We start from the raw sequence: 23984 nt of genomic DNA on the forward strand, positions 1-23984 counted from the left end.
TTTCTCTCTGCCCCACTTAGACAAATAAAAAAAGGTTTTGTAAATATAAAAAGTAAGCTATTCCAGAAAACATACATTTTTTTAAAAAAAAAATAACAAAAAACAGCAATTCAGCTGGGCTCACAGCTTGAACTACTGCCAGGAAGTGAGGGGCAACATGGCAAGGCCACAATGTTTTCCTTCATTAAAGCAGTGGCGTAGCCTAACTTCCAGAGGGAGGTGCTCTACCAACATCAATGAAAGCTGTTATTTGCAATCAGCTTTTACAAAAAAATAATGTAAAGAATATTTGGTTTTCTTTACGTTGATTGCACTGTATTTCAGGAAGAAAATGAGCATTAATCTAACTGAAGGGTCCCATTATGTTTTGGTAGCAATAAGCTTCTAACAGACTTGTCACAGATCTAGGAGTCTTGATAAGTGATTACTTTTATTTTTATCCTGACACCTGCAGAGAAGAAGAATCCAGCTTCAGAAAGCAATTTGTCACCCCAGATTTAGCACTGATAAAAGTAAAAAAATAGCCTGCTGGCTGTCATTATAAATATGGATTATTTATCCTCTTAAGAATGTGACAAAACACATACACACACACAGGGAGGGAGGGAGAGAGGGAGAGAAAGAGAAAGGGAGGGAGGGGGAGAGGGAGAGGGGGAGAGAGAGAGAGAAAGAGAGAGAAGGGGAGGGAGGGAGGGAGAGAGAGAGAAAATGAGATCCAGTAAGATATTATCTATGCCTCAGTTTATCAATTTTTAATATTTGATTCCTTACGTCTCTCAATTTTATTCTCAAAATATATGTGATTTCCTGCAATACTGTACATCAAAATATTAATATCGCAATCTGGATTAATGAAATTCCTGGAATTCATGTCAGAATAAGTTAGATAACAGTTATTAAAAATATTACAATATAGATAAACATGATTTGATCTATAACAAAAAGGTTGAACCACCATAATCCCAATAAATATTTTACTAATTTGTCCATTCCTCAGACATTTAAATAGACATTTAATGTGTTGGTTTTCAGTAATGAAGGACTTGTTCTTAAAAAAGGAAAATGCAATGTTCTTTTTTTCTATTTTTTTATTTTATTCAAAAGAAAGTTAAAGTACAAATCTCCAAAAAAATACAAAACAATTAAGAAAAAAGAGTATTGAAAAGAAATAAAATACATATAAACATGTTATCGTCCCTAATTGAATACTGATTATTACATTATTACAATATTGATTGTGAAACAGGCCCCAAAATTTTTAAACTAGTAAATCTATTTGCAAATTATTGACCTATCTTATATATATAGTATGTTAATGACAAAATAGTTAACAGGAAGAACAATAATAATAAAAAAGACAAGGTTAAGGTTTCAAAAGTCTCTGTTAACAAACTGTTATTATAATCCACTCATAGAAAATTTGCCAAGGCATCTTATCTATTTCTAAATGAGCCCAAAAGTTAAAAATAATCAAATAACCATGTTCTTAATACCATCTCTTATTAATTATTGTCTAATTAAATATAATTAATTCAGTCTCCATGGTGTCTCGATCTTCCTAACAAAATCCATATAAAGTGATTCTATATGGGCCCTCTTAGGAAAGGAAAATTTCTCACTTCCCCATTCAGTCAGACTTCTAGTATTGTAAAGAGATACAGGCTCAGTTAGTTCTCTGGCTATCTTTTTGGTCTGCAACTTTCATATCAGAATCCTTTTGTGAATCTAATTTATCCAAAACTACATGCCTCTGCATATTTTCCATGGCTATTATAATCCCGTAAACTTTTTAAAAAACCTTTCAGCTAAAAGTTGCATGTTATCAAAAAGTCTTTTCATAAATTTCAACCACCTTTGTTAGTCTGTAACCTGATACATTGTTATTCTGTGAAACTTGATCAGGGAATTTAGAATAGTGAAGCAGAAAGAAACAGGAAAGATATTTTTTGGACACTTCGATCCAAATAAAAATACAAAAAAATAAAATAAAATAAACAAAAGAAATAAATATTTTGCAAATATAAAAAATACACAAATCCTGTAGTGAGAGCTCTTCAATATCCAAAAAGATGAAATATGAGATTTAACAGAGTTGGAAGGGACCTTATAGGTCATCTAGTCCAACCCCCCGCTCTAGCAGGAGACCCTAAACCATTTCTGACAAACGGCAGTCCAATCTTTTCTTGAAAGTCTCAAGTGATAAACTCCCACAACTTCCGAAGGCAAGCTGTTCCATTGGTTGATTGTTCTCACTGTCAGAAAGTTCCTCCTCATTTCTAGGTTGAATCCCTCCTTGATCAGTTTCCATCCATTATTCCTTGTCTGGCCTTCAGGTGCTTTGGAAAATAGCTTGACCCCCTCCTCTCTGTGGTAGATCCTCAAGTATTGGAACACTGCTATCATGTCTCCCCTGGTCCTTCTCTTTACTAGACTAGCCATGCCCAGTTCATGTAACCGTTCTTCATATGTTTTAGTCTCCAGTCCCCTAATCATCCTGGTTGCTCTCCTCTGCACTTTTTCTAGAGTCTCAACATCTTTTTTATAGTGTGGTGACCAAAACTGGATGCAGTACTCTAGGTGTGGTCTTACTAGGGCTTTATAGAGTGGTATTAGTACTTCACTTGATCTTGATTGTATCCCCTAAATTGTTAATACAATTTAGGATTGCATTGGCTTTTTTAGCTGCCGCTGCACACTGCTGGCTCAAAGAAGGAGAGTTATTCAAAACAACTACATAAATCAAAGAGAAAGAAAAAGAAAAAACAGCTAGAGTCCACCAGAGGGTTGAAATAAATTAGCATTAAATTAGCTGGTCAACTTTTAAAGATAAAAAGCAGAGTAAAACAATAAATTAAAAAGTGAAAGTTAAAACCCAGGCTTACTTAGAAAATAAAATTGCTGACAGGAAGATGGAGTTGCTCAATGACTTTCTGACTGCTCCTAGAGGAAAGTGGAATCTTCAAGATTCCCCTTCCCAGGTGGGTCCACAGCTGTCTAAAAGTCATCTTGAATTATTCCTAAGTGCTCCCATACAATTCCAGGGAGCAGCACTGCTAGTGAATCAGCTTTGGCAGCAAAATCAGCAGATCCTCGGCAAGAAAAATAAAAGAGACCAGAAAAATGCAACATACTGAAGCATCACTTTGTAACCGACTTCAGCAACATTGGAACAGAAAGGAAAAAACAGAAAGGTGACAACCAGTCTAACTATATGAAGAGAATTATTTGGGAGCTTCCATTAATAATAGTAAAGTCACATCTAATCATTCAAAAAGACCAGTCTGTGAATGCGTAAGTACTGTACTATATAACCATTAATTTGGCCTTGCCAAACATCAATAGAAAGACTGAAATTAATACCTTGCCAAAATATTTAATGTGCTTACAGAAGAAGATCTTCGCTGTAAGAAATTTCCCATGAAGATTATAATTCTGTTGAGATTTCTGTTAGGAAGAGGAGTGAACCAAGTGCCAACCTATCTTTCATTTGTGGCAGTTTCTTGATTTTTCATAGGTAAATGCTTCTCAATATATCTTTTTTTTTCTTTCATTTAATCATGTCCAATTCATTCTTGAAGACTGCCTGGAGAAGTCCTTGCAGTTTTCTTGGCAAGGTTTTTCCTGGAGTAGTTTGCCATTGCCTCCTTCTTAGGGCTGAAAGAAAGTGATTGGCCCAAGGTCACCCAGCTGGCTAAGACAGGAGTAAATAGAACTCACGGTCTCCAGATTTCTAGCCTGATGCCTTAACCATTATATCAAACTGGCTTTCAGTATAATATACACATATTAAACAATACAGATCTAACTACAAACACTGATCCGATCAAAAGTCAAATTTGCAAATTCATAGCTTAAAACATGTTTCAAATAAAAATCAAAAGCAATGTATTTATAGCATTCATAACATAATTCTAATTATGTTAGAATCAAAGCCAATGCTTCCCAGGAGTGAATTCTTTTTAAAGCTTTTGGAGGTAAAGGACAGGAGCCTGGTTTAGCTCAACAGACAGAAGCATTGTAATTTAACACCAGCTGTCTGCAATTAAAGTAAGATCGAATCTCACCAGGCTCAAGGTTGACACAGCCTTCCATCCTTTCTAAGGTAGGTGAAATGAGGACCCAGTTTGTGGGGGCAATAAGCTGACTTTGTATAAATATACAAAAGTATGAAGGCTATTGCTTAACGCACTGTAAGCCGCCCTGAGTCTCCGGAGAAGGGCGGCATATAAAATCAAATTTAAAAAAAAAAAATTGCTATAAACCTAATACCTCACTACAAACCACAACAGATGTTAAAAAGCATCATCCAGAGTTACAGAAATATTTCAGTTTATTTTCAGAGCTATGATAGATACATGCTGGCTTGTAAAAAACATGTCCATGAGGCTTTGCAATGTGCAACATTACATATCTGATTGGGTTAATTGGCATTTGGAACATCAGTGTTTTCGCATGATTTCTGTTACATAACACGGGCCATGTCAGGTTTCTCAACATGAATTAGATACACATTTTGAGCAAAGTAGCTCGTGTTAATTTCCTGCCTCCCCTTCCTTTTTTAAGATCTTCCTTTATTTCCTGGGTGTTATTATCTCATCCTTTTAACAGCTGGTTATAACACCTAAATAATCTCCCACAAATTGAATTAACAATTGTTTTTGTTCTAAGGTCTCTATAATTATTCATGTCAGGAAGCTTTGTTTGCTGTGGAAACGGTAAATGAGCCTGGACTAGTCTTGGCTTCTGCTATCTTCTTTTGCTATTTCCCCTCATTGCAAGAAAGCTGAATTCCTTCTTTCCTTCCTTTTTTTAATTGAATTTATACCCTGCCTTTCTCTTTATTTCAATATTTCAAAAGCTTAAAATACAAGCATATAAAATGTAATGTATAAAATGTATAAAATTCCACTTAAAAACCAACATTAAAAAAATTCTTATAATTAATGTGTAAGAAATATTTTTGTGTTACTGAGAAAGTGAGAGCTAAATGTATATCCTTAGGGCACACATCATCGCTGGGTGCTACACAGAAGGCAGCCTTTTCTCATATATTCCATAGTCAAGTTTCCGGCAATGGGGCATCTTTGAATTAAGAAGACCTTTCCTGCTTATCCGAGTAACCAAACAGTTTCATAACCAGATAGGTGATCTTAAGCTGTTTGGTATTTAGATCAACACCAACTTCTTAAACTGTGGCTGAAAGGCAACTGATAGCTGTCAAAATAGGCTTTAATGGTTCCTACTCCTTGCACTTGTCAGCAGCCTGGCCAATTACAATTTCTGGATACTTTTCAAGCACAGTCACACATAAGGAGCACTGCAGCAGTTGGGATGGACTGTAACCAAGTGTGGAAAACCGTTGTTAAATCTTTCCTAACTGTTGCTTAGGAAAGACTGCAGTTCAGGCACTAACCATAGTGGTGCAAATGGGTTCTTCACCACATCCACCATCTTCAGGTTTACTGATAGTTAAGAGTTAAAAAGCCTATCCAATTTTCTTTCTCAAAGAATGCAACCCCATTCAGAACAGACGCCACATCAGTCTCAGAGTTCAGCTTTTTCCTTATCAACAGTACCACTGCCTTGTTGGGATTTAATTTACTTTTGCTAGGAATTGAGAGCATATACATTTAATAAATGATTGTAATTATTAACTTTTTCTTAGAGTCATAAATGGAAGGATCGGAAGGGTACATGGAGATCATTTAGTTCAACTTTCTGCCCATTGCAGGAATCCCTTATCAAATATCCCCATCCCACCAATTTCTGAGCAAATTTCAATGTTGCTGAATGGTTCTTACCATTAGAACATCTTTCTTGATGTACAATCTGTGTCATTCAGCCTACTGTTGAGTTTAAGCTTCAAGGGTACTGATCACTTACTTGAGGTTTGAATTAGGTGTCATCAACACACTAATGGCATCTCTCTCCAAAGCCCCTAATAATCTCCTCTAGCAGTTTGAGCATGTTTCAGATTTGAAATAAGACAGAATCCTGAGGATCATCATAAAATAATGAATGTCAGCCCTATAAAGTAGACCAGACTAAAAAAAAAATTTCATATAGATTTTAAATTACTTTTATTGGAAAATCAATTGTGAAACTCAGAAAGCTCTCGTTTTGTTTTGTTTTCATCCCTGGAGTCCAGATACATCTGGATAAAATTGATTTTCTAGGCCCAGAGGGCAAAAATATTGCCCTCTTCCAAGCTTAAGTAAACCCAGACAATCATCCAGGTATATGTCTTTGTTTTCTGCATTAAACACAAAAACTGTTGCACTCTAGGATGAAAATGCCGTAAGCAACTCATATAAAAACTTGATTTTAACTACTGAAAAATTAGACTCCAGGGATGAAAAGAAAACGAAATGAGAGCCTTCCGAGTTTCACAAGAAAGCCATTGCTTGTTTGAAAGAATGAGAATCTAAGCCGTATAAGGCTACATATCACACTAGCTTTTTCCTCAGTTGTTCTAATGGGATTAGGGGGGGACCCTCTATGTTAATAGAAAAGAAGAAATATGCAGCTACAACAGTTACTTCAGAGATTAGCTGATTTGTTCTGAATTAAAATCTCAAAATTCAATGTTGTAGATAATAAACTGTCTTCTTAGACTGCTCTTTGATTTAAAGACTGCTGGTCTGCACAATTAAAATATTACATTTGCAGGTGCAATCTTCCTATTGTTTAAATACCATTTCTCATTCTCAGCATCAACTAAGTCCGTGATGACAAACCTATGGTACGCGTGCCACAGGTGGCACACAGAGCCATATTGGTGGGCACGGGAACGTTGCCCTAGCTCAGCTCTGGCGCGCGCATCTGATTTTCAAGCCTTCCGGGCCCAGTGGCAAATGGGCTGTTTCTGGCCTCGGGGGGGGAGGCCTGTTTTCACCCTCCCCAGGCTCCTAGAAAGCCTGGAGCCCAGGGAGTGTGAAAAACGGCTTCCAGAGGCTTTCTTGGCGCCTGGGAAGGGCGAAAAACGGGCCTACTGGGCCCACCATGCCATCGCGTGCCAAAAGCAAGGGGAGCGTGGGGGGGGGGTAACACGCGCATGTGGAGGGGGTGGGGTGCATTGAATTATGGGCATGGGTACATGCACACACGACTCCCCCACGTTCCCCCCACTTTTGGCACGGCAAAAAGGTTAACCATCACTGAACTAAGCCTTCTTAGATTGCCTGAAAACTGCAGAAGATAATATAGAGATGGTGTCACAACTGGGTATTACGCAGCTCCTCCCAACATTTTGCCACCTCAGTATTCAGACTTTATTACAATTATGGGATGAGTATGGCTGAGGAACCAGATATAGACCACAAACATCCCCTTGTGACTCCCATCCTCTTCCTCCCCCAAGTGGTTTGGTGTAATGGGCTGTGAAAAGACATGAAGACAATGATCAAAGTATCTCACCCCAAAGAAGGAATGGGGGCATGGAGGCATTTCAGAAGAGACCATCCCTAGTTCTCTGGAAAGTAAAGGCAAGGGAACATAAGAAGTGCTTTCAGACTTATAACCTTACAATAAGGATAGAGCCAAGTATTCATTTTTATGCTTCTTGTCTGGAGTATCTCAAAGGGTTGACAGCAGGCTCTCTCTCTCTCTCTCTCTCTCTCTCTCTCTCTCTCTCCCTCCCTCCCTCCCTCCCTCCCTCCCTCCCTCCCTCCCTCCCTCCCTCTCTCTCTCTCTCTCTCTCTCTCACACACACACACACACACACACACAAAATAGTCTTGGCTCAAACCACTTATGAAATGTGGTGCCTGTAATGCAATGCAGCCTGTTGTGGTTCTTGAACTGATAGGCATTGTGCAACCTGCTGTACAGAGTGCAAGCCCTACAGATATCACCACAGTAAGGAATGTCAACTAATGTAAAATGAGAGGAATCCCAAAGATACTTGCCCCCCTCCTCCCAATGTCTGATTAATCTTTGGATTTAGTTAGTTTCCATTCTACCACCAGCCAATGTGTGCCAAGCTCACGATAAGGCTTATTCTGATAGAAGAACTCCATTTTAAGACAAAGCAATTTGGTGTTTGATATTTTACACCTTTCAGGAAGGCAGCAGAGTAACCTTCCCCAACTTAGCACAGTCCAAGTATGTTGCACAATAACCTCTTTAATATCCAGGCAATATGTAGGCTATGACTTACTGTCCGGACAACTAGGAGGAGCCAAACTGGGGAAGGCTACAATGGACCTTAGAAGAGTAACTCATCGGGCTACACTTTACAATCAGCTGGTGTCAGAGTACAGATACTCCTCAACTTACACAGCTGAGCCCAACATTTCCATCACATTGCATCACACTCATGTTGGAAGCATTGAGGCACTTCCAGGTTGAAATGATTAGCCAGTGACAGCACCGTTGCCTGGGGGATGCCCAGTTGGGGGCTCTTTTCATGTCCTTGGCAGGAGCTGAAATGAAGAATGGGAGCTGCAACAGTCATAAGTCACTTTTTTCAGTGCCGTTGTAACCTCAAGAATGGTTGTAAGCCAAAGACTACCCATAAGTAAAGCTTTCCAAGAATTTATACTAGTTGTGTAAAACTCAAGACCTACAGGCCAGATCCAGCCCACAGGGCGCTTAAATCTGGCCTGTGGGGCCTGCCTGGAAATAACAAAGGATCAGTCCACGGGGCTTCTGGTATCCAAAAAGGGGCATGGGGGGTGCATGGCCCCCCGTGCCCCGTTTGGCCGGCAGGGTGCTGCAGGAGGCATCTGTCCCATTTCTCCCCCCCTCCCCGGCCAGCCTACGGAGAAGAATTACAATGTTGATCTGGTCCTCGATGAAATCCAGTTTGACACCCCTGATCTATACTATAATAAAGAACTTCAGGGAACGGCATCATATTTGTTCATGAAGTTAGGGGGAAACCACATGGGTTTAATCCAGGGGTTCAGTGCATCTTGCTGTTATCTATCTTGCACTGTGTAGATCACCCCTGATACGCTTTCAAAAAGCAACTTTAAAAACAGCAGCTTCAATTCTTAATCCTGGATTTAAATCCTAATGGCTGTCTAGAGAGAATGCAAAGCTTTCTGCCTCTTCCCCAGCCTGCTTTTAGTGGTATCAGCAGCTTCTCCAACAGCTGAACAGGGCACAGGAAGGGCAATACCTCTCTAGGTTCATTTGTGAATATTTTTCCACCAGGGAACCTAGACAGCCACAGTGAAACAAACCGTTTAAATACCTGATCTGGTATAAGGAAAACTGTTTTCCAAAGAAAAAGATTACTCTGATTTTTAAAGCTATTTTCTCTATGTATACATCATAATCCATGGGAACCAATAAATTCTATCTTCCGTTCTCAGCACAAATTATTGGACTAGAAAGGCCCTTTATGAAATTCATCACTCCTCACCCTGACCCTTTTCAATTTTAGACGAATACATGCCCCTGCTAATAATTTTCTAAAAATAGTAGCCAAGGAGCCATCTTCTTAAACAAAGGAGTTAGGCGTTTCAAACCCCCTGCAATTCATGTATTGACAACAAATAAACACTCAATAATACATGGCAACCAATGATGGTTTTTTTGTATGGTGCGTGTGTTTTTAGCCAAGTTTGCTCATTCGTGCAATTAAATTTTAAATGTAATAGTTCCAGTTTTTTTAATAGTCACATTTAGAAATGTTATAATTAAAAGCTTTTTACAAAAAAGCATGTATTACGATAGTATTCTTCTTATCCCATTGTGCTTAAACAATCAAAGGCTCTTAACACACTGCTAACAATGCGGTGGTTAGTGGCACAACTGTATTCAGACATTATTTTAATGTGCATCAAGGTTTTTTTTTAACACTTAGAATGTTATGATTCTCAAAGGAAAGAAAAAAGCATATCTGGATACTTTCTATAGAAAGTATAGAAAACCTCTCAAGAATCCTGAAGTCCTGAATGCCCCTGACAATATTTTTAAAAGTTCTCACATAATTGGTAAATGTGTTATTTAAAATCATCAGCAGTTTAATTTATGGGACAAAATCTTGACAATGTAATGGTCTCCTAATATACTATTGAGGCAAGTACAAAAAGACAGTGACTGTATTATGAAGTTGTTATCACAAAGCTCAATTCTTATGGTCCAACAAGAAAACCATATATAGGTAGTCCTCAATTTACAACAGTTCATTTAGTGACCGTTCAAAGTTACAATGGCACTGAAAAAAGTGACTTATGACCATTTTTCACACTTATGACCAAAGCAGCATCCCTATGGTCATGTGATTTACTTTTGGATGCTTGACAACTGATTCATATTTATGACCATTGTAGTGTCCCGGGGTCATGTGACCATCTTTTGTGACCTTCTGACAAGCAAAGTCAATGGGGAATCCAGGTTCACTTAACAACTGTGTTACTAATTTAGTGATTCGCTTAACAAATGTGACAAGAAAAGTCATAAAATGGGACAAAACTCACTTAACAAATTCCTCACTTAGCAACATAAATTCTGGTCTCAATTCTGGTCCTAAGTTGAGGAGTACCTATAGATTGCATTTCAGAATGGGCAATCCCAATGGAAGAAACATTTGTAAATCAGGATTGAACTACAGAGTCCTTGGTGCTCTCTGATCTTAGTAATTTGCTTGCAGACATTTCATGATTCAGTTAGGGATGTCAATGTTAGTGGATGTGAGATTTGCTCCCTGTTTATGTGTAATAGCTTGCTTGCCAGTGTTGGTGGGGGCATGGTTTCCTTCTTGATGGTTCCTTGATTAGGGTATTGTTTTCTGCTTGATTGTTTCTCTAGTGTTAATTCCTGCCTATCTGCCTGGTGGCTGCTGGAGAGGATGTGTTCTGGTCTTTTTATTTCTTTCTTATCTTTTTTTTTTTTGTTTGTTTCTTTTGAATAGTGTATAAATGTGGTTCATCTCAATTTGTCTATTGATGGCTGATTTCTCTGAATGCCAATCATCCAATAATTTCCTAGCACTTTTTGGCTTTAGCTTGATCTACAATGCTCACAGTTTCACGGCTGAAACTATGATTGAGTATGTACAAGTGTTGTGAGATTAAGGAGTTTTCATCCTGTCTTCTGGCTGTATGACTTTCCACTGTATGTTGTACATGATTTCTGTTTCTTTTTCCTTCTTAGTTACTGGGTCTTTCAGTTTACTTAAGATGTTTTGGTGGGTTTTAGTAGATTTGCATGCTACAGTGATGCCATGTGATTGTAATAGCCTATTAGTAATTTCTGAGATATTTTTGAAGTATGGCATCCAAAGGATGAATGTGTATGGATTGAGTGGTCACACATTTTTTTTTAATGAAGTGGTATGGGTATCCACTTTGTTGAAAGATATTTTATAGGTGGTCTAATTCCTTTTTCTAGTATTCCAGGTTATTTTGCTGTCTAAATAATGTTTTTAAACAGCACCTCTTGCAAAAAGTTGGGTTTTTAACTTTGGTAATGGAGTTCTTGGTTAGGGTAGGTTACGTTTTGATAGACTAGAGTTTCTAATTGGCATTGTTTCCTCTGCTGATGAGGATATCCAGGAAAGATAGTATGCTGTTTACTTCTTCCTTGTGAATTGCGTTCCTTTGAAGATATTGTTAATTGTCTCATGTATCTTCTCTAGTTGTTCCTTTTTTTATGATGGCAAGCAAAGGTATCATTTATATACCGGATCCATACTTTTGGCCTTATGCATGATAGTGCTATAGCTTCTAGACACTACCGGTATATTATGGTCTCTGCTATGAGTTCTGAGAATGTCAATCCCATGAATATTCCTCTGATTTTGTGGCATATTTGTCAATCAAACTGAAAGTACATAATATGGCAGAAGTTGATAAGTTCCATAATACTGAATATTTTGATCTTAGTGTTATTTGATTAGGTCGGGTGTGTTGGATATGCTGCCATGGATCTTTTGCTAGTTTTCAATCTTTGGATGTAAAGGGAGCTATGACATTGAACAAAACCATAATTTCATCTTCTTCTATTTTGAAGTCTCTGATTTCCTGGAGGCACTGTAATGGAGAACTGATAGAATATGTGTTTCCCTCTGTGCGCTATCTAAGCTTTTCTGTATGCTCTATGTCCGTGATGGCAAACCTGTGGCATGCAGAGCCCTCTGTGTGGGCACATGCGTCGTTGCCAGCTGGTCTTCATGGGGCACCAGAGCACTGAAAAACGCCCAAAAAGCAGGCCATTTTTGGGCTGTTTTCAGGCCAGTTTTGGGGCTGAAAAATGGCCTGAAAACGGCCCGAAAAATGGCCTGAAAATGACCCAAAAAACCTGCCAAAAAAAGCTGGTCTTCAGGTTTCCGGTGCACAAGCATGCACACGCGTTCCGATTTGTGCACGTGATGCCGAAAAGGTCCGCCATCACTCCTCTATGTTGTATGTTGGGGTCTCTGGTAATGATACAGTTGGATGAAGTATGTCAGGCTTGTATATTTTTGAATGTCCACAAAAGCACTGGGGGATGGGAACATTGTTTATCATTTGCCACCATTCTTCTTTTGTGACTTGACCTTTCAAGATTAATTATGGGTTCTCTTGGTCAGGTTGTCTAGTTTCTGTACGGGGTTGGCATTTATTAGGATGTAGGGCTTTTTGTCCTTCAGTCATTCTTTGGCTTTTTGAATGTATTATATTCTGTCCATGACAGCTGTAGTTTGGGCTTTGTCTGCTGAGAACAAGGTGGTGGTTTGTTTCACCTTTAGGTTTTTGAGGGTTGCTTTGAGTTGGTTCTTATTCTATGTTGTTTGGTCTGTGGTATGATTGTCCGCCTTATATTTTGTTGGGTCTCGGCAAGCTGTGTGGTTTTAAATGTTGCTTCTTCTAAGGCTGCAAAGAATTCTAACTGATTAGCATCGCCTATATTGTATTTCTTTTCTTTTCTATTTTTCAGCTTGTTTTAGAGATTTAGTCTTGATGGTAGTCAGCATTTTTATGTGTTCTGAGGTCATGGGTTTGGTCCAGTTATTTCTTGAAATTATCTATGATGTGCTGGTATTTGTTTAGTCTGAGAATGGAGGCGAGAATGGAGAATCCTAGTCTAAGATCAGAAACAGATACAGCTTCTTCAGATCTGCCTGTTTATATTTCTGTTGTATTTAATAATTAGCCTTATTTGTTAGAAGCCTGAGAAAGAAAACCGGACCGCCTCTAATTAAACAAATTACATAATGGCAAAGTATACTCTTAGAATCCAACTAATTAGGATTATTTCAGTAAACCATGGTTAAAAAAACATGATCTAATACAATGTGTCCCAGACCATATCTTTACTAGGGATGGTTGATCATTACTCATGAGGAAAGAGTCTTGGGCCTTCCTCCTTCTCCAGGTTCATACTTAGGACAAAAGCACATGGCCTTTACTAAGATCTTTTTTTCATACCCCTGTTTCCCCCCAAATAAGACATCCCCTGATAATAAGCCCAATCGGGCTTTTGAGCGCATGGCAATAAGGCCAAGCGCTTATTTCAGGGTTCAAAAAAATATAAGGCAGGGGAAACGCGGTATATTTAGCAATTATGTAAAACTATTGTCAAGTTTATAAACTGATGTGAACATTCCTGTATATAAACATAGTCCCATTCCTGTGTAATACTACAATTATATAGCAATATACATTTCTACACATCAAATGGCTACCTTTTAAAGAGCAAGAAGCTTTGCAGAGACAGTAAAGGTGGTTCCTCTCTCCAGAGGCAATGGCCGTTTGTGGAAAAGGCAAACGTGTGACAATAATGAGATCATAACAACGACACAGTGAAGTAATGTATCTCTGAGGAGAACCAAGTAGACCTTCCCAAAGACAGGTGAATACAGTACAGAAGATCAGCGGCTTACCTGGATCTTCACAGCAATGAGCACAGAGCTAAGCTCCTTGTCTAGTTCCCGCAGCACCGTCAGCTTTTTCAGGCGAAGGCTGCACAGCCTGTAAGACAGAGAGAATGGGATACATTCAGGCACCACCATCCCAGGGCCCCTGCTGCATGATACAAGAGGCTCCGGAGGTAGCCTGGGATATTGCTGACCACGGCAGGGCCTGAGTTGCTTCTCTAGCTCAGGAACTCCTGAATTCATGCAGCAGAGAGAAAGCGGATCAGAAAAAGAGGAAAGGAGGAAAATTAATAGAGCTAAAGCAGGATTAAGAAGATTATGCTATGACAGGAAGTTGCAAAGCACACAGAGGAGAAATCCCTGCCCAAAAGGAAACTAGTGCCAGCTCTGTACAGAGACACTTGAATGATTAGGGGAATTTCCTTATAATTATTGCAGTATCGTGCCCTTAATGTAACCCAAAGGAATTTTTTTTCCTTGCTTATTTTCTATTTGGATAGTAAACAACACACAAATAATACTTAAAGTATAAGCTGCGCAACAGCAGATACAGTAAATACGTGAGATTGAGTTAAATCTCTGTACATCAAATCATCCTATTCAGTGAATTCTATTACTTCCCATTTGGTCCCCCCAGCCTTGTTTCTGAATCACTTTACTAGCATTGAGTACAGCCTGGGGTTTAAACAACCGTTACTCATCATTCAACCAGGAATTCTACGGAGAGGAATGGGGAGGGAGGCACACAAACCCCTCTTTCTCAGTCTGTCTGTTTTATGGGACATTAACAGGGGTTGGAAGACGCCTTTTTACTATTAATATTAAACGTTCTAAAAGGCTAGAATCTTGCGTTCCACATGCCATGAAGATGAGGACTTCCCCTCTTTTGCAGTTAGCAGGAAAACACATCCAATTCTCTAAGCAGTCTAGTAAAAAAAAAATCTGGTAACTACTTTTTGTAGTTTTTATTAACAAAGCAGTTCCTTGTGGCCCAGTTTCCTCCTGATCCGCCCATACTGCATGAAGTCAGGAATGAGACATTACAGAGATTGTCAATACTTTTCTGAGGTTCCAACCCTCACCCAGTCAAATACCAGAAGTAATTCAGCAAATTCAGTTGGTTACAATAGATACTTCCAAGAAATTCCTTCAGCATCATTGTTTTGGGAACAAAAATGGAGCACCTTTTTCATCTAAAAACACCATTTTACTTTTAGACCAAAGTTTATGAAGTGATTTTTTTCCCCAGAAAAAGGATCACACACAACTGATAATTCATCAAAAAGATTTATATGCAGACCTCAGAATGGAGAGTACAGTTTTGCTATTTTTCTCCCTTCACAAGCCCAGCAGAAAGATTTCTGAACATATGCAGTATGCATCATTCATAAAGCTCCTGAAATGCAAACCTTTGTACAAAATTTGGGTCAGCCTTGACTCAATTTTTTCCAGTTGCAGTACATATATTAACTATTTTCCTGTACTGGGTTTGTGAATCTCCTACCACTATTTTAAAAAGATTGCTGGAATATGTGAGAGAGGCAGATATTTTAAGTGTATATCATAAAAAGCCAAGCTATCTACACAGATATAAAAGCTGACCAAAAAAGGCATGCAAGTTTTTAGAATGCAAATTATTTCAAGCAATCCTACACTTTGCTGAGGTGAATATCTGGGGGTACTACTATGGATTACATGGAATTCTTTATCCTTTGTGTCTCCCTATCTCCCCAACCTGTCACCATGGACCTAAGGCCTGCCACTAGGATGTATTTGGACTGTGGTGTTAAATACTAGAACCAAGCACTTGGCCTTAATTCTACTCAGTTGTTTATTATTATTATTATTATTATTATTATTATTATTATTATTATTATTATTATTAAACTACATCATGATACTTTTCATATAAGAAGGCTGTCAGTGTCGTTTTGTCCAGAATGTGAAAAATGGAAAGTGAAAGTTTTATCCTACTGGCTAACTATGCAGCAGAATGGCAACCATTCAGTAGAAACATCTGGTTTTCTATACTAAATTTTCAAGGAAAAGACATCTCATTCCCAGGACCTCCTTGATGGAATAGCCACTAAATACCTTTTTGATTGTTTAGAGGACCTTGCCATTGAAGCATTCCAAGAATTCAGTAGGCTCATTGTTAAAGATGCAACAACATATTCTATGGATTTACAATTTTCCAAACATTCACCTTCTAAAGAAAAAACCAGTAGGTGGCAACATCAAGCTGAACCATAGCTAATTTCTGAAGCATAGCAGATTTAGCCCTGCTTAAGGATTGGATGGGAGTGTCTATCTACTTTCCGGAATACAGATTAGACAGGGAGGTAGACACTCCGCCTCACACACTCTAGATACTTCTGAAACATGCATATAATCATCAGGTCTTGACCTCAACCTGAAGGGTAGCCTTACATTATATAATATCTTTGTATTGTCGTCAGTGCTACAGAATTTGCTATAGGTGTTCTTGTATGATTTCTTGTATGATCTGCAAATAGTGATCTCCCCTCAAACATAAATGAGAATATATATCTGATGAGACACAGGAGCAAATTGTTTTACACGAACACATCATACCTTTGTCACAGAGTATTAAATTTAATTGGTCTCCAACTGACCACAATAAATTAGCCCTGATGCTACTACATATCCCTAAAGAAAAAGTTTGATTCCCTATTAAGTCACTGGTATTTACAGCTATCTAAATGTACACAAACACATCTGCGTACATCACTTCCCAAGACTCTGCCAGCTCCTTTTCCACTGCTTAATATCTGTAGGGAAAAAAGAGAGACGCCTACAAAAATTATCTCTTTGTTGGATTACTATGTTATTTTTATTTAGCCCAGGACAATTTAACTCGTTAGCTACTAGCATGCATGTTCCCTAACTAAGGGCAACACAGGAACTAGAAAAGCTAAGACTCCGTTTCTATAATTTAAACATGTCATTGATAATTCCTCAGAACCATCTATAGCATTTCTATTACAATATTTTTATCCTGGCTTACAAGAAAATTCTGTTCAAGGCATAATTTAAAAAACAAACAAACATTTAAATAAAAATAAATGCAATGAACCTAAAACAGATATATACAACATTTAAAACTGCAGCAGCAAAATCTATATATTAAAAACAGGAAGAGTTGGTTATACATATTAATGATAATAGTATCTTATCTACAAGGTGAAGCACTACCTTATATAATTATATGTTACATAAATATGTAGCTATTTCAAAATTCAAAATTTCTTCAATGGGTTAATTTTTTTCAGATGCTCAACATAAAATTACTGTAATAGTTTTCATCTATTTGTTCTTATACCCATAAGCAACTTTTGCACATATTTTATTTTGTTAAGTCTGATTGGAATGCAATAAAATATGGGCCAACCTCTCTTAATGTTTCCACTTAACATAATTTATTGAAGTCATTTAAATCAAAATTTTAAAAGCTGGCTCACTACATTTGTGTCATTAATAAACCAGTAGCATTTTGCTTTTATTCACCCAATTGCCAGGGGAAGGAAATAATTTCAGTAGTGAAGCTCAGAAAATGCAGTTCAGCAGCTTACATATTTGGTTACTTTCTCCTTTCTTTATTTTTGTAACTATATCTTTATCAAAAACTTTTTTTACCAATTTTAATATACAATTAACACAGAGTTGCTAATCAAACCTGTCATAGAAGACTTCTTTGATAAATCCTAACATTTTGAGATGCTAGGGGATGCATAAAATCCAAGCTGACATAATCATTCTAGTTATACTTATTCAGTTATCTGCTGCATAATATTGTATTGGTAACAGAGCATTCCTATTCATGCTTGAATGTTATATAGTATGTTACAGAACACTTAAGCTGGCTTTGCATATTGTATAAGTATGGTCTGTATAAGTACGATTTGAATCAATCACAATTAGTTGCATTCATACAATTTGCTATGCCAAAAGGAAATAAATAATGTAGGACTTAACAAGATATGTGAGGATTGCAGGAACCCATTGCAGACACTTTAGTGGTATTGTCGGTTTTATGGATTAAATGAATCTATAAAAATAGATGCCACAATACGTTTAGCAGCCTTTAAAGCTATCAACCATTTAAATTGTTTTAACCACTAAAGATATACCCGGCAACATATTATGAACCCTTACTGCCAACAATTTTCATGCAAGATAGATCTACATCAGAGTAAAATAAAGAAAAAATGCAAATGCTAACTGATATAAGAAATAAGAACCTGCCTTAGACACTGGTCCATCTCACAACATTTTAGAGAAAGGTCATAAAATACATACTAAGGAAAACATTTTGCAGAAAAGTTACAGTATTACAAAACATGCCATACATCAGGGCTGTCAAACTCCCGGCTCTGGGCCGGATGCGTCATGCACTGGCCACGCCCACACCCGGTTTAGTGAAGGGGAAAAAAGTTCCGATATGTCATGTGATATTGCCGTGACGATATGAGTTTGACACCTCTGCCATAGATTAAATCAAAGGCTGAGCAATGAAATGCACTCAGAAGAGTTAGGAGACCAATGTGGGTAGTGATGAAGGTGTTGATCTAGGATAGGGGAGATCCAAGTTCAAATCCACCCTCAGAAATAGAATAGAAACTGATTGGGAAACTTTGGGCTGATTATTTTCTCTCAGGTCTACATACTAAGTAGAATTGTTGTTGTGAAGACAAAATGAAGGGAGACATCTTGAACTCCTGAAAAAAATGAGCAGGACGTTTAAAGTGATAACCTTCCTTCAGTGCTGTTGCTTAGCAATTCATGTTTAACGCAAGTTAGTTTTGATTCTGGAGGTAGTACAAGCATTACAACTATTATTTATTTAGTCTTCTTATATGTCTACCTATGACATCGTATCATAACTTTTCATGCACTTTCAACAAGAAAATTTGCATAGTAATATGAAAATGTGATAGTACAAGTATAAAATCTGAATAATGAAAAATCTAAGTTGGCAATTGACCTGTTATTGCAATAAAAATGTGACAAATCTGAACATCTCTCATCCAGATACTGTTTATTTTAATTCAGACTCCCCCAAATTGGCTATATTGGACAATGGTTTCCACTACTACCCAATATACCCAGTGACCTGACAATCTAACTCAGGGTTTCTCAATCTTAGCATTCTTAGAACATGTGGACTTCAGCTCCCAGAATTCTGCAGCCAGTATGCTAGCTAGGGAATTCTGAGAGCTGAAGTTTACACCTCTTAAAACTGCTAAATTGAAAACACTGATCTAACTGCTTCCACGGCTTCCATCACCCCACTCTATTGCCCCAAGGCTTTGTTTAGCTCCAATGGGTGTCAAACCCATTTTGATAGCTTGCAATGTCCTCTAGGTGGCACCAGTTTCCTGCCTTTAGCCATTTCATATCTCACTAAATGGCAGAAAAGAATTGACAGTCAATAAGAGTCAGCACTTCTCAAAATCTGTGCATGAGGTGTTCTGTGTCTTTCACCGTCCTATCCCTCTCAAAAACAATTTACTGCTAACAGACAAGGTATATAACTAGTAAACAATCTGGGGGAAAAATGTAACAAATTCTATATAAACTCCAGCAGTTCCTGGAAGAGTGAAAAAGTATATTGCTAAGTGACTGTGAAATAGAGCTAAGCAGAATCTGTCATTCAAGGTTCTGCACTCAGCCACCTCTCTCCCCACCCTTCGTTACTGCTATATTGTAGCCCTAATTGTGACTGTGCAAAACACCCGCTTCCTGCAATCCAAACTAACTACTCCCAGAATACTAGAAGTACCTAAATTCTAAGGAGCCAGCAGATTTCCTGGCAGTACTCCCAGGACTAGCCATCCTGAAAGCAAGCAAGCAAGCAAGCAAGAAAACGGAGCCACAAGACAAAATCTCCTAAGTAATCAGCCCATCCGGCTTTCTCATCGGCAGCCTGAATTCCCCTTAGTGGAAATAACCGAAAGGTTTAAAATAGGCTCACAAAAGAAACTGGCTAAGCTTCTAAGCATCCCTGAAGTTCGACTGAGGCAGTGATGGCTCCAGTTACATTTCCTTAAAGCTATGTCAGCTTGTCTAGGCATTTCCAAGAACTGAATGGTTCTGCCTGACTCCCAAGATTGCAGCCCTGCCCTTTACCACCCTCTTCATCATTGGCCTCCACATTCTACCTCCTTTCAAGTTCTTCTGCATTTGACTTTCCAAAGGCAAACCAGAAGGAATGCCCAGGGAAAGGGGGCCTGGGGGAGGAAGTGGGTGAGGGGAGAGTGACAATGAGAGGGAGGGAAGGAGAGACCACAATAACCACACTGAATGGCAACACTCAGTGACAAAATTATAAAAAGGAACTCAGAAACTGACTATATCTCACATTTGCCCCATCCCTGAAAAAAGTTTCAGATTTTTATGGGGTGTAGTTTAATGACGTGAGCATTCTCCAACATCAAAATAAAAGTATACTTTAGTTATCTCACCAACATGTCTTTGGAAAGTTCATGAAGCAGAATATTAAATAATTGAATCCTCCCCCTCCTCTTCCCTCTGCATTTGCCTGGCATTATTCCCAATATGTCCCCGAGGCCTATTTAGAGATTTCATATTATTTTTCCTTTCAATCACAACAACTACAACATAAAGTTAGCCAGCACTCCACATTAATATGTGAAGTATGATACACTGTTGTATTGAAACCTGTGCTTTTCCCAACTTGTAAGCTGGAAGGGACTTTTAGGTCTTCTAGTCCAACCTCCTGCTCAAGCAGGAGACCCTATCCATTTCAGACAAGCGACTGTCCAGTCTCTTCTTAAAAATCTCCAGTGATGAAGCACCTACAAGTTCTGACTGCAAGCTGTTCCACTGGTTAATTATTCTCACAGTTAGGAAGTTTCTCTTTGATTTCAGGTTGCTTCTCTGCTTGATTAGTTTCTACCCACTGTTTCTTGTCCTGCCCTCTGGTGCTTTGGAAAATAAGTTGACCCCCTCCTCTTTGTGGCAACCTCTCAATGCAAAGGATTTGGAAGTCATGTTCAACTGCACACCATTAGATTCATAAGCATAGAGATTCCTTTGGCTCTCCTGTCTAATTGCAATCCCTCCCTCTCTGAGAATATGTGCCCCTGCATGGAACAGAATCCTGTGTTCTCTTCTGGCTGGAACATGGGCGGTGTGACAGCAGCAATAAATAAGCTCTTTGGAACTGTTTGCTATTACTGGTTTTCAGGAATTCTGATCAGCTCCAAAGAAACTTAAGAGTTCCCCAGAAAGCAATCTGAAAACTAACACGCTAAGTAATTAGAGTTAAGACTGACAATGATAATTTCTATTTAATTATAATTTCTATTTAATTTGACACAGTCTGAACAGAATGTCATCTGGTTATAGACAGGCTTCAAGAGAGAGAACATCTGCCCAGACAAGAATGATTAAAATTCTCTAACTTGAAATAAAAATACAAGCCAACATTGGTGTGGAAAATCAGGAGATGGAACCATGCCAGCTCCTAACCTTTGTTGTTGTTTTATAATATGATGATGGTCACAGGAGCATTTTTAAACTAAAAGTACATTAAAGATTCTTGTAGCCAAGAAACAAATATGAGTTGGATAAGCATATTCGTGTTTTGAGACAAATTGACACAAACACAAACGAAGGTGCACTTCAGTGCCTGGATATTACTCGTTACCTTATTGCCAGAACTCCTCACAGCATTAAGAATACCAAGTTAATCATTTACATAAAATTAATTATCTAAAAGTGTATTCAATATTATGAACCAACCATGGAATAGAGCGACAATAACAGTAGCCAACTGAACGTATTTGTCTGATACTCTCCGACTACTGAGTAGATTAACTAGTTAATTGGAGTTGAAGTCCAAGAACATCTAGAGATTCTCTACGTTGCTTTATAATATGACCTCCTTTTTCCTCCCAAATTTTTCAAGTTTTTCTTTTTTCTCTCCTATATTCTTGAAAGTGTTTCAAGAGTATTTTATACACCAGTGCAAAAATGCAACTTTTTGAGTTTGTACCTTCTTTCCTCTATCCATCTGTCTGAAAAAATTCTTTTCCCTACTCTCCTGTTGCAGAAAGGGCCCACGGAGAGAAAAGATTTAACCTGTCTCTCTCTTCCATGACAGTTCCCTAAAAATCAAGTTCTCAGCCATAATCCTATACCAGTGATGGCAAACCTTTTCGGCATTGAGTGCTGAAAAGACTGCGCAGAAACATAGTGCACACACGCACTCATTGGGGCTCCGCTCTGGAAAAACTGAACAACCGGGTTCTAGCGTGCATGCACACCCGACGATCAGGTAGCCAGTGCTCATGTGCAGGCCAGTTATCGGCACTGTCGAGATCCTCTCGACACTCCGCGCTGTAGTGGCGACCATGGATCCTAACGCTATAAAAGATACCTGGTTCAGTGGTGGGGGGGTTGGTTGGGCTGTACTGCTCACACCGGTGGTGGTGGGTGTTTTGTGTAACGATAGGCGGCCGGTCATGCTGCGGTCGGGGGGAGGCTTTCGTCCTGACGCCCTTCCACCCTGATGGGATGAAGAAATTGCTGACTCGCACATGGGCAGAAGTTGCGATACCCGGAAGGGCGTGTAATAAGCTGTAATTGCCGGCACGCATATTTAAACAGCGTTGGGAGGCAGCCGCTCCCAACGCCGATTTTGTGTATCTTCGCATCGAATGTCAGAATCGTCGCTGATGGTGCTGGTGGTTGATCGGAGTAAATCATTTACAGCAACCGAGACCTGTTTGTAGCATTTTCTTTTCCCGATGTACCCAGACACGCAGCGGAATACCTGATAGAAAGTCGGCGTTTTTTTCTTTCTTTCGCTGGTTTGACCTGCCGGCGCTGTGTCTGGTATGGCGGAAGGCACAGCGGCCGGTTCACCGGCGATTGAGAAAACGGCAGAGGACACTGTGGTGGAGGCTATGCCGGGTGTCCAGGTAGCTGAAGAGGTGGAGCTACCCTTCCCTATTGTGCACACTGCTGTGCACACGAAGGGATCACGCTCCAGAAAAGCCAAATTTCCAGGTTCTAGCATGCATGCACACCCAACAATCAGCTGACTGGTGCACATGTGCACACCGGTTTTCGGCACTGCCGTGCACACAAAGGACAGCTGATCATTGTGTGTGCATGCATGCCAGAAACCCAGAAGACAAACAGCAAGGCCACGCGTGCCAGTCAACATGGCTTCATATGCCACTTTGGGCACGCGTGCCATAGGATCGCCATCATGGTCCTATACTAAAAATGAAGCAATAAAAAAATGTTAACGTTAATAATTAATTTAGTGCTCCAACCTGGATTGAAGGAATAATAAAAAATGGAATTCATATGAAATAATTCCTAATGCAAGCCTCTTTTTTTCTTAGAAATATAGGATAAGAACTTGAGAGTTAAATATTAACACAATTATCAATTATGTATCCTGATATTTGGCAACTTTTCCTAAAAAGGCAACATGACCTTTTTTTCTGTTCTTCTAAAATGAGATTATGTGAAATTTAGCTAGATCAGTCTCTGCAAGACTATATTAGTGGTCTACACAGGCCTCCAAGAAAGCCACAAGTAGAACACAAAAGCATAATAGTTTTCTATTCATGTTCCTTAGCAACTAAAATTCAGATATATTTGATTGATAATACTAGAAGTAATACATGACAAAAGGCCATTAATAGTGTTAAGTATTAGTCTCTGTAAAATCAAAACACTTTTTAAAGTAGCTGAGTGGATGGCCTTTAGTACACATCACAATAAAAAAATGAATTCACATCGTTAACATATATTCTATGTAGAGTTTTTGTTATCTGTCCTTTTGCCTCACTGTTAAGCTTTACCAGAAAACCTAGCAAATATAGCTCAAAAAAAAAATGAATGGAAAATACTAGAACCTGGATTTTCCATAATCTACTCAATCTATCTCTTGAGATAAATTTAAAAGACTACAATTTATCGGTAAAATCTATCACAGTACAAAGTAAATAAAAATAATAATGATCAGTACTGTATTGCATGAAAAATCATACAGTTAAAGCAGATTTTCTTTGATAGCATGCACATATCAAATTATTTTATATTGTTTTATACAATATTCAGAAAACAAATGGTTATCAGACATGCTTCCCTGTTTTTAAACAAAGCAATG

At 38.5% G+C, this 23984-nt stretch overlaps 1 protein-coding gene across 10 annotated transcripts in view; it reads right to left on the reverse strand.

Annotated features, from left to right (window-relative positions):
* Positions 1 to 23984, reverse strand: part of LOC117671601 (phosphofurin acidic cluster sorting protein 2-like) — a 164662-nt gene that overhangs the window by 37900 nt on the left and 102778 nt on the right. For 8 of the 10 annotated variants that reach the window (XM_087887879.1, XM_034427588.3, XM_034427587.3 and 5 more), the window contains one exon: positions 13817 to 13904. The exons of the other annotated variants lie outside the window; for them this stretch is intronic. In XM_087887879.1, coding sequence (XP_087744005.1) covers positions 13817 to 13904 — 88 coding nt within the window. The remainder of the gene's footprint in view (positions 1 to 13816; positions 13905 to 23984) is intronic. 10 annotated transcript variants of the gene reach the window in all.

The sequence above is a fragment of the Pantherophis guttatus genome, chromosome 1 (assembly GCF_059756535.1).
Source record: "Pantherophis guttatus breed Tessera chromosome 1, ASM5975653v1, whole genome shotgun sequence".
Taxonomy (NCBI): domain Eukaryota; kingdom Metazoa; phylum Chordata; class Lepidosauria; order Squamata; family Colubridae; genus Pantherophis; species Pantherophis guttatus.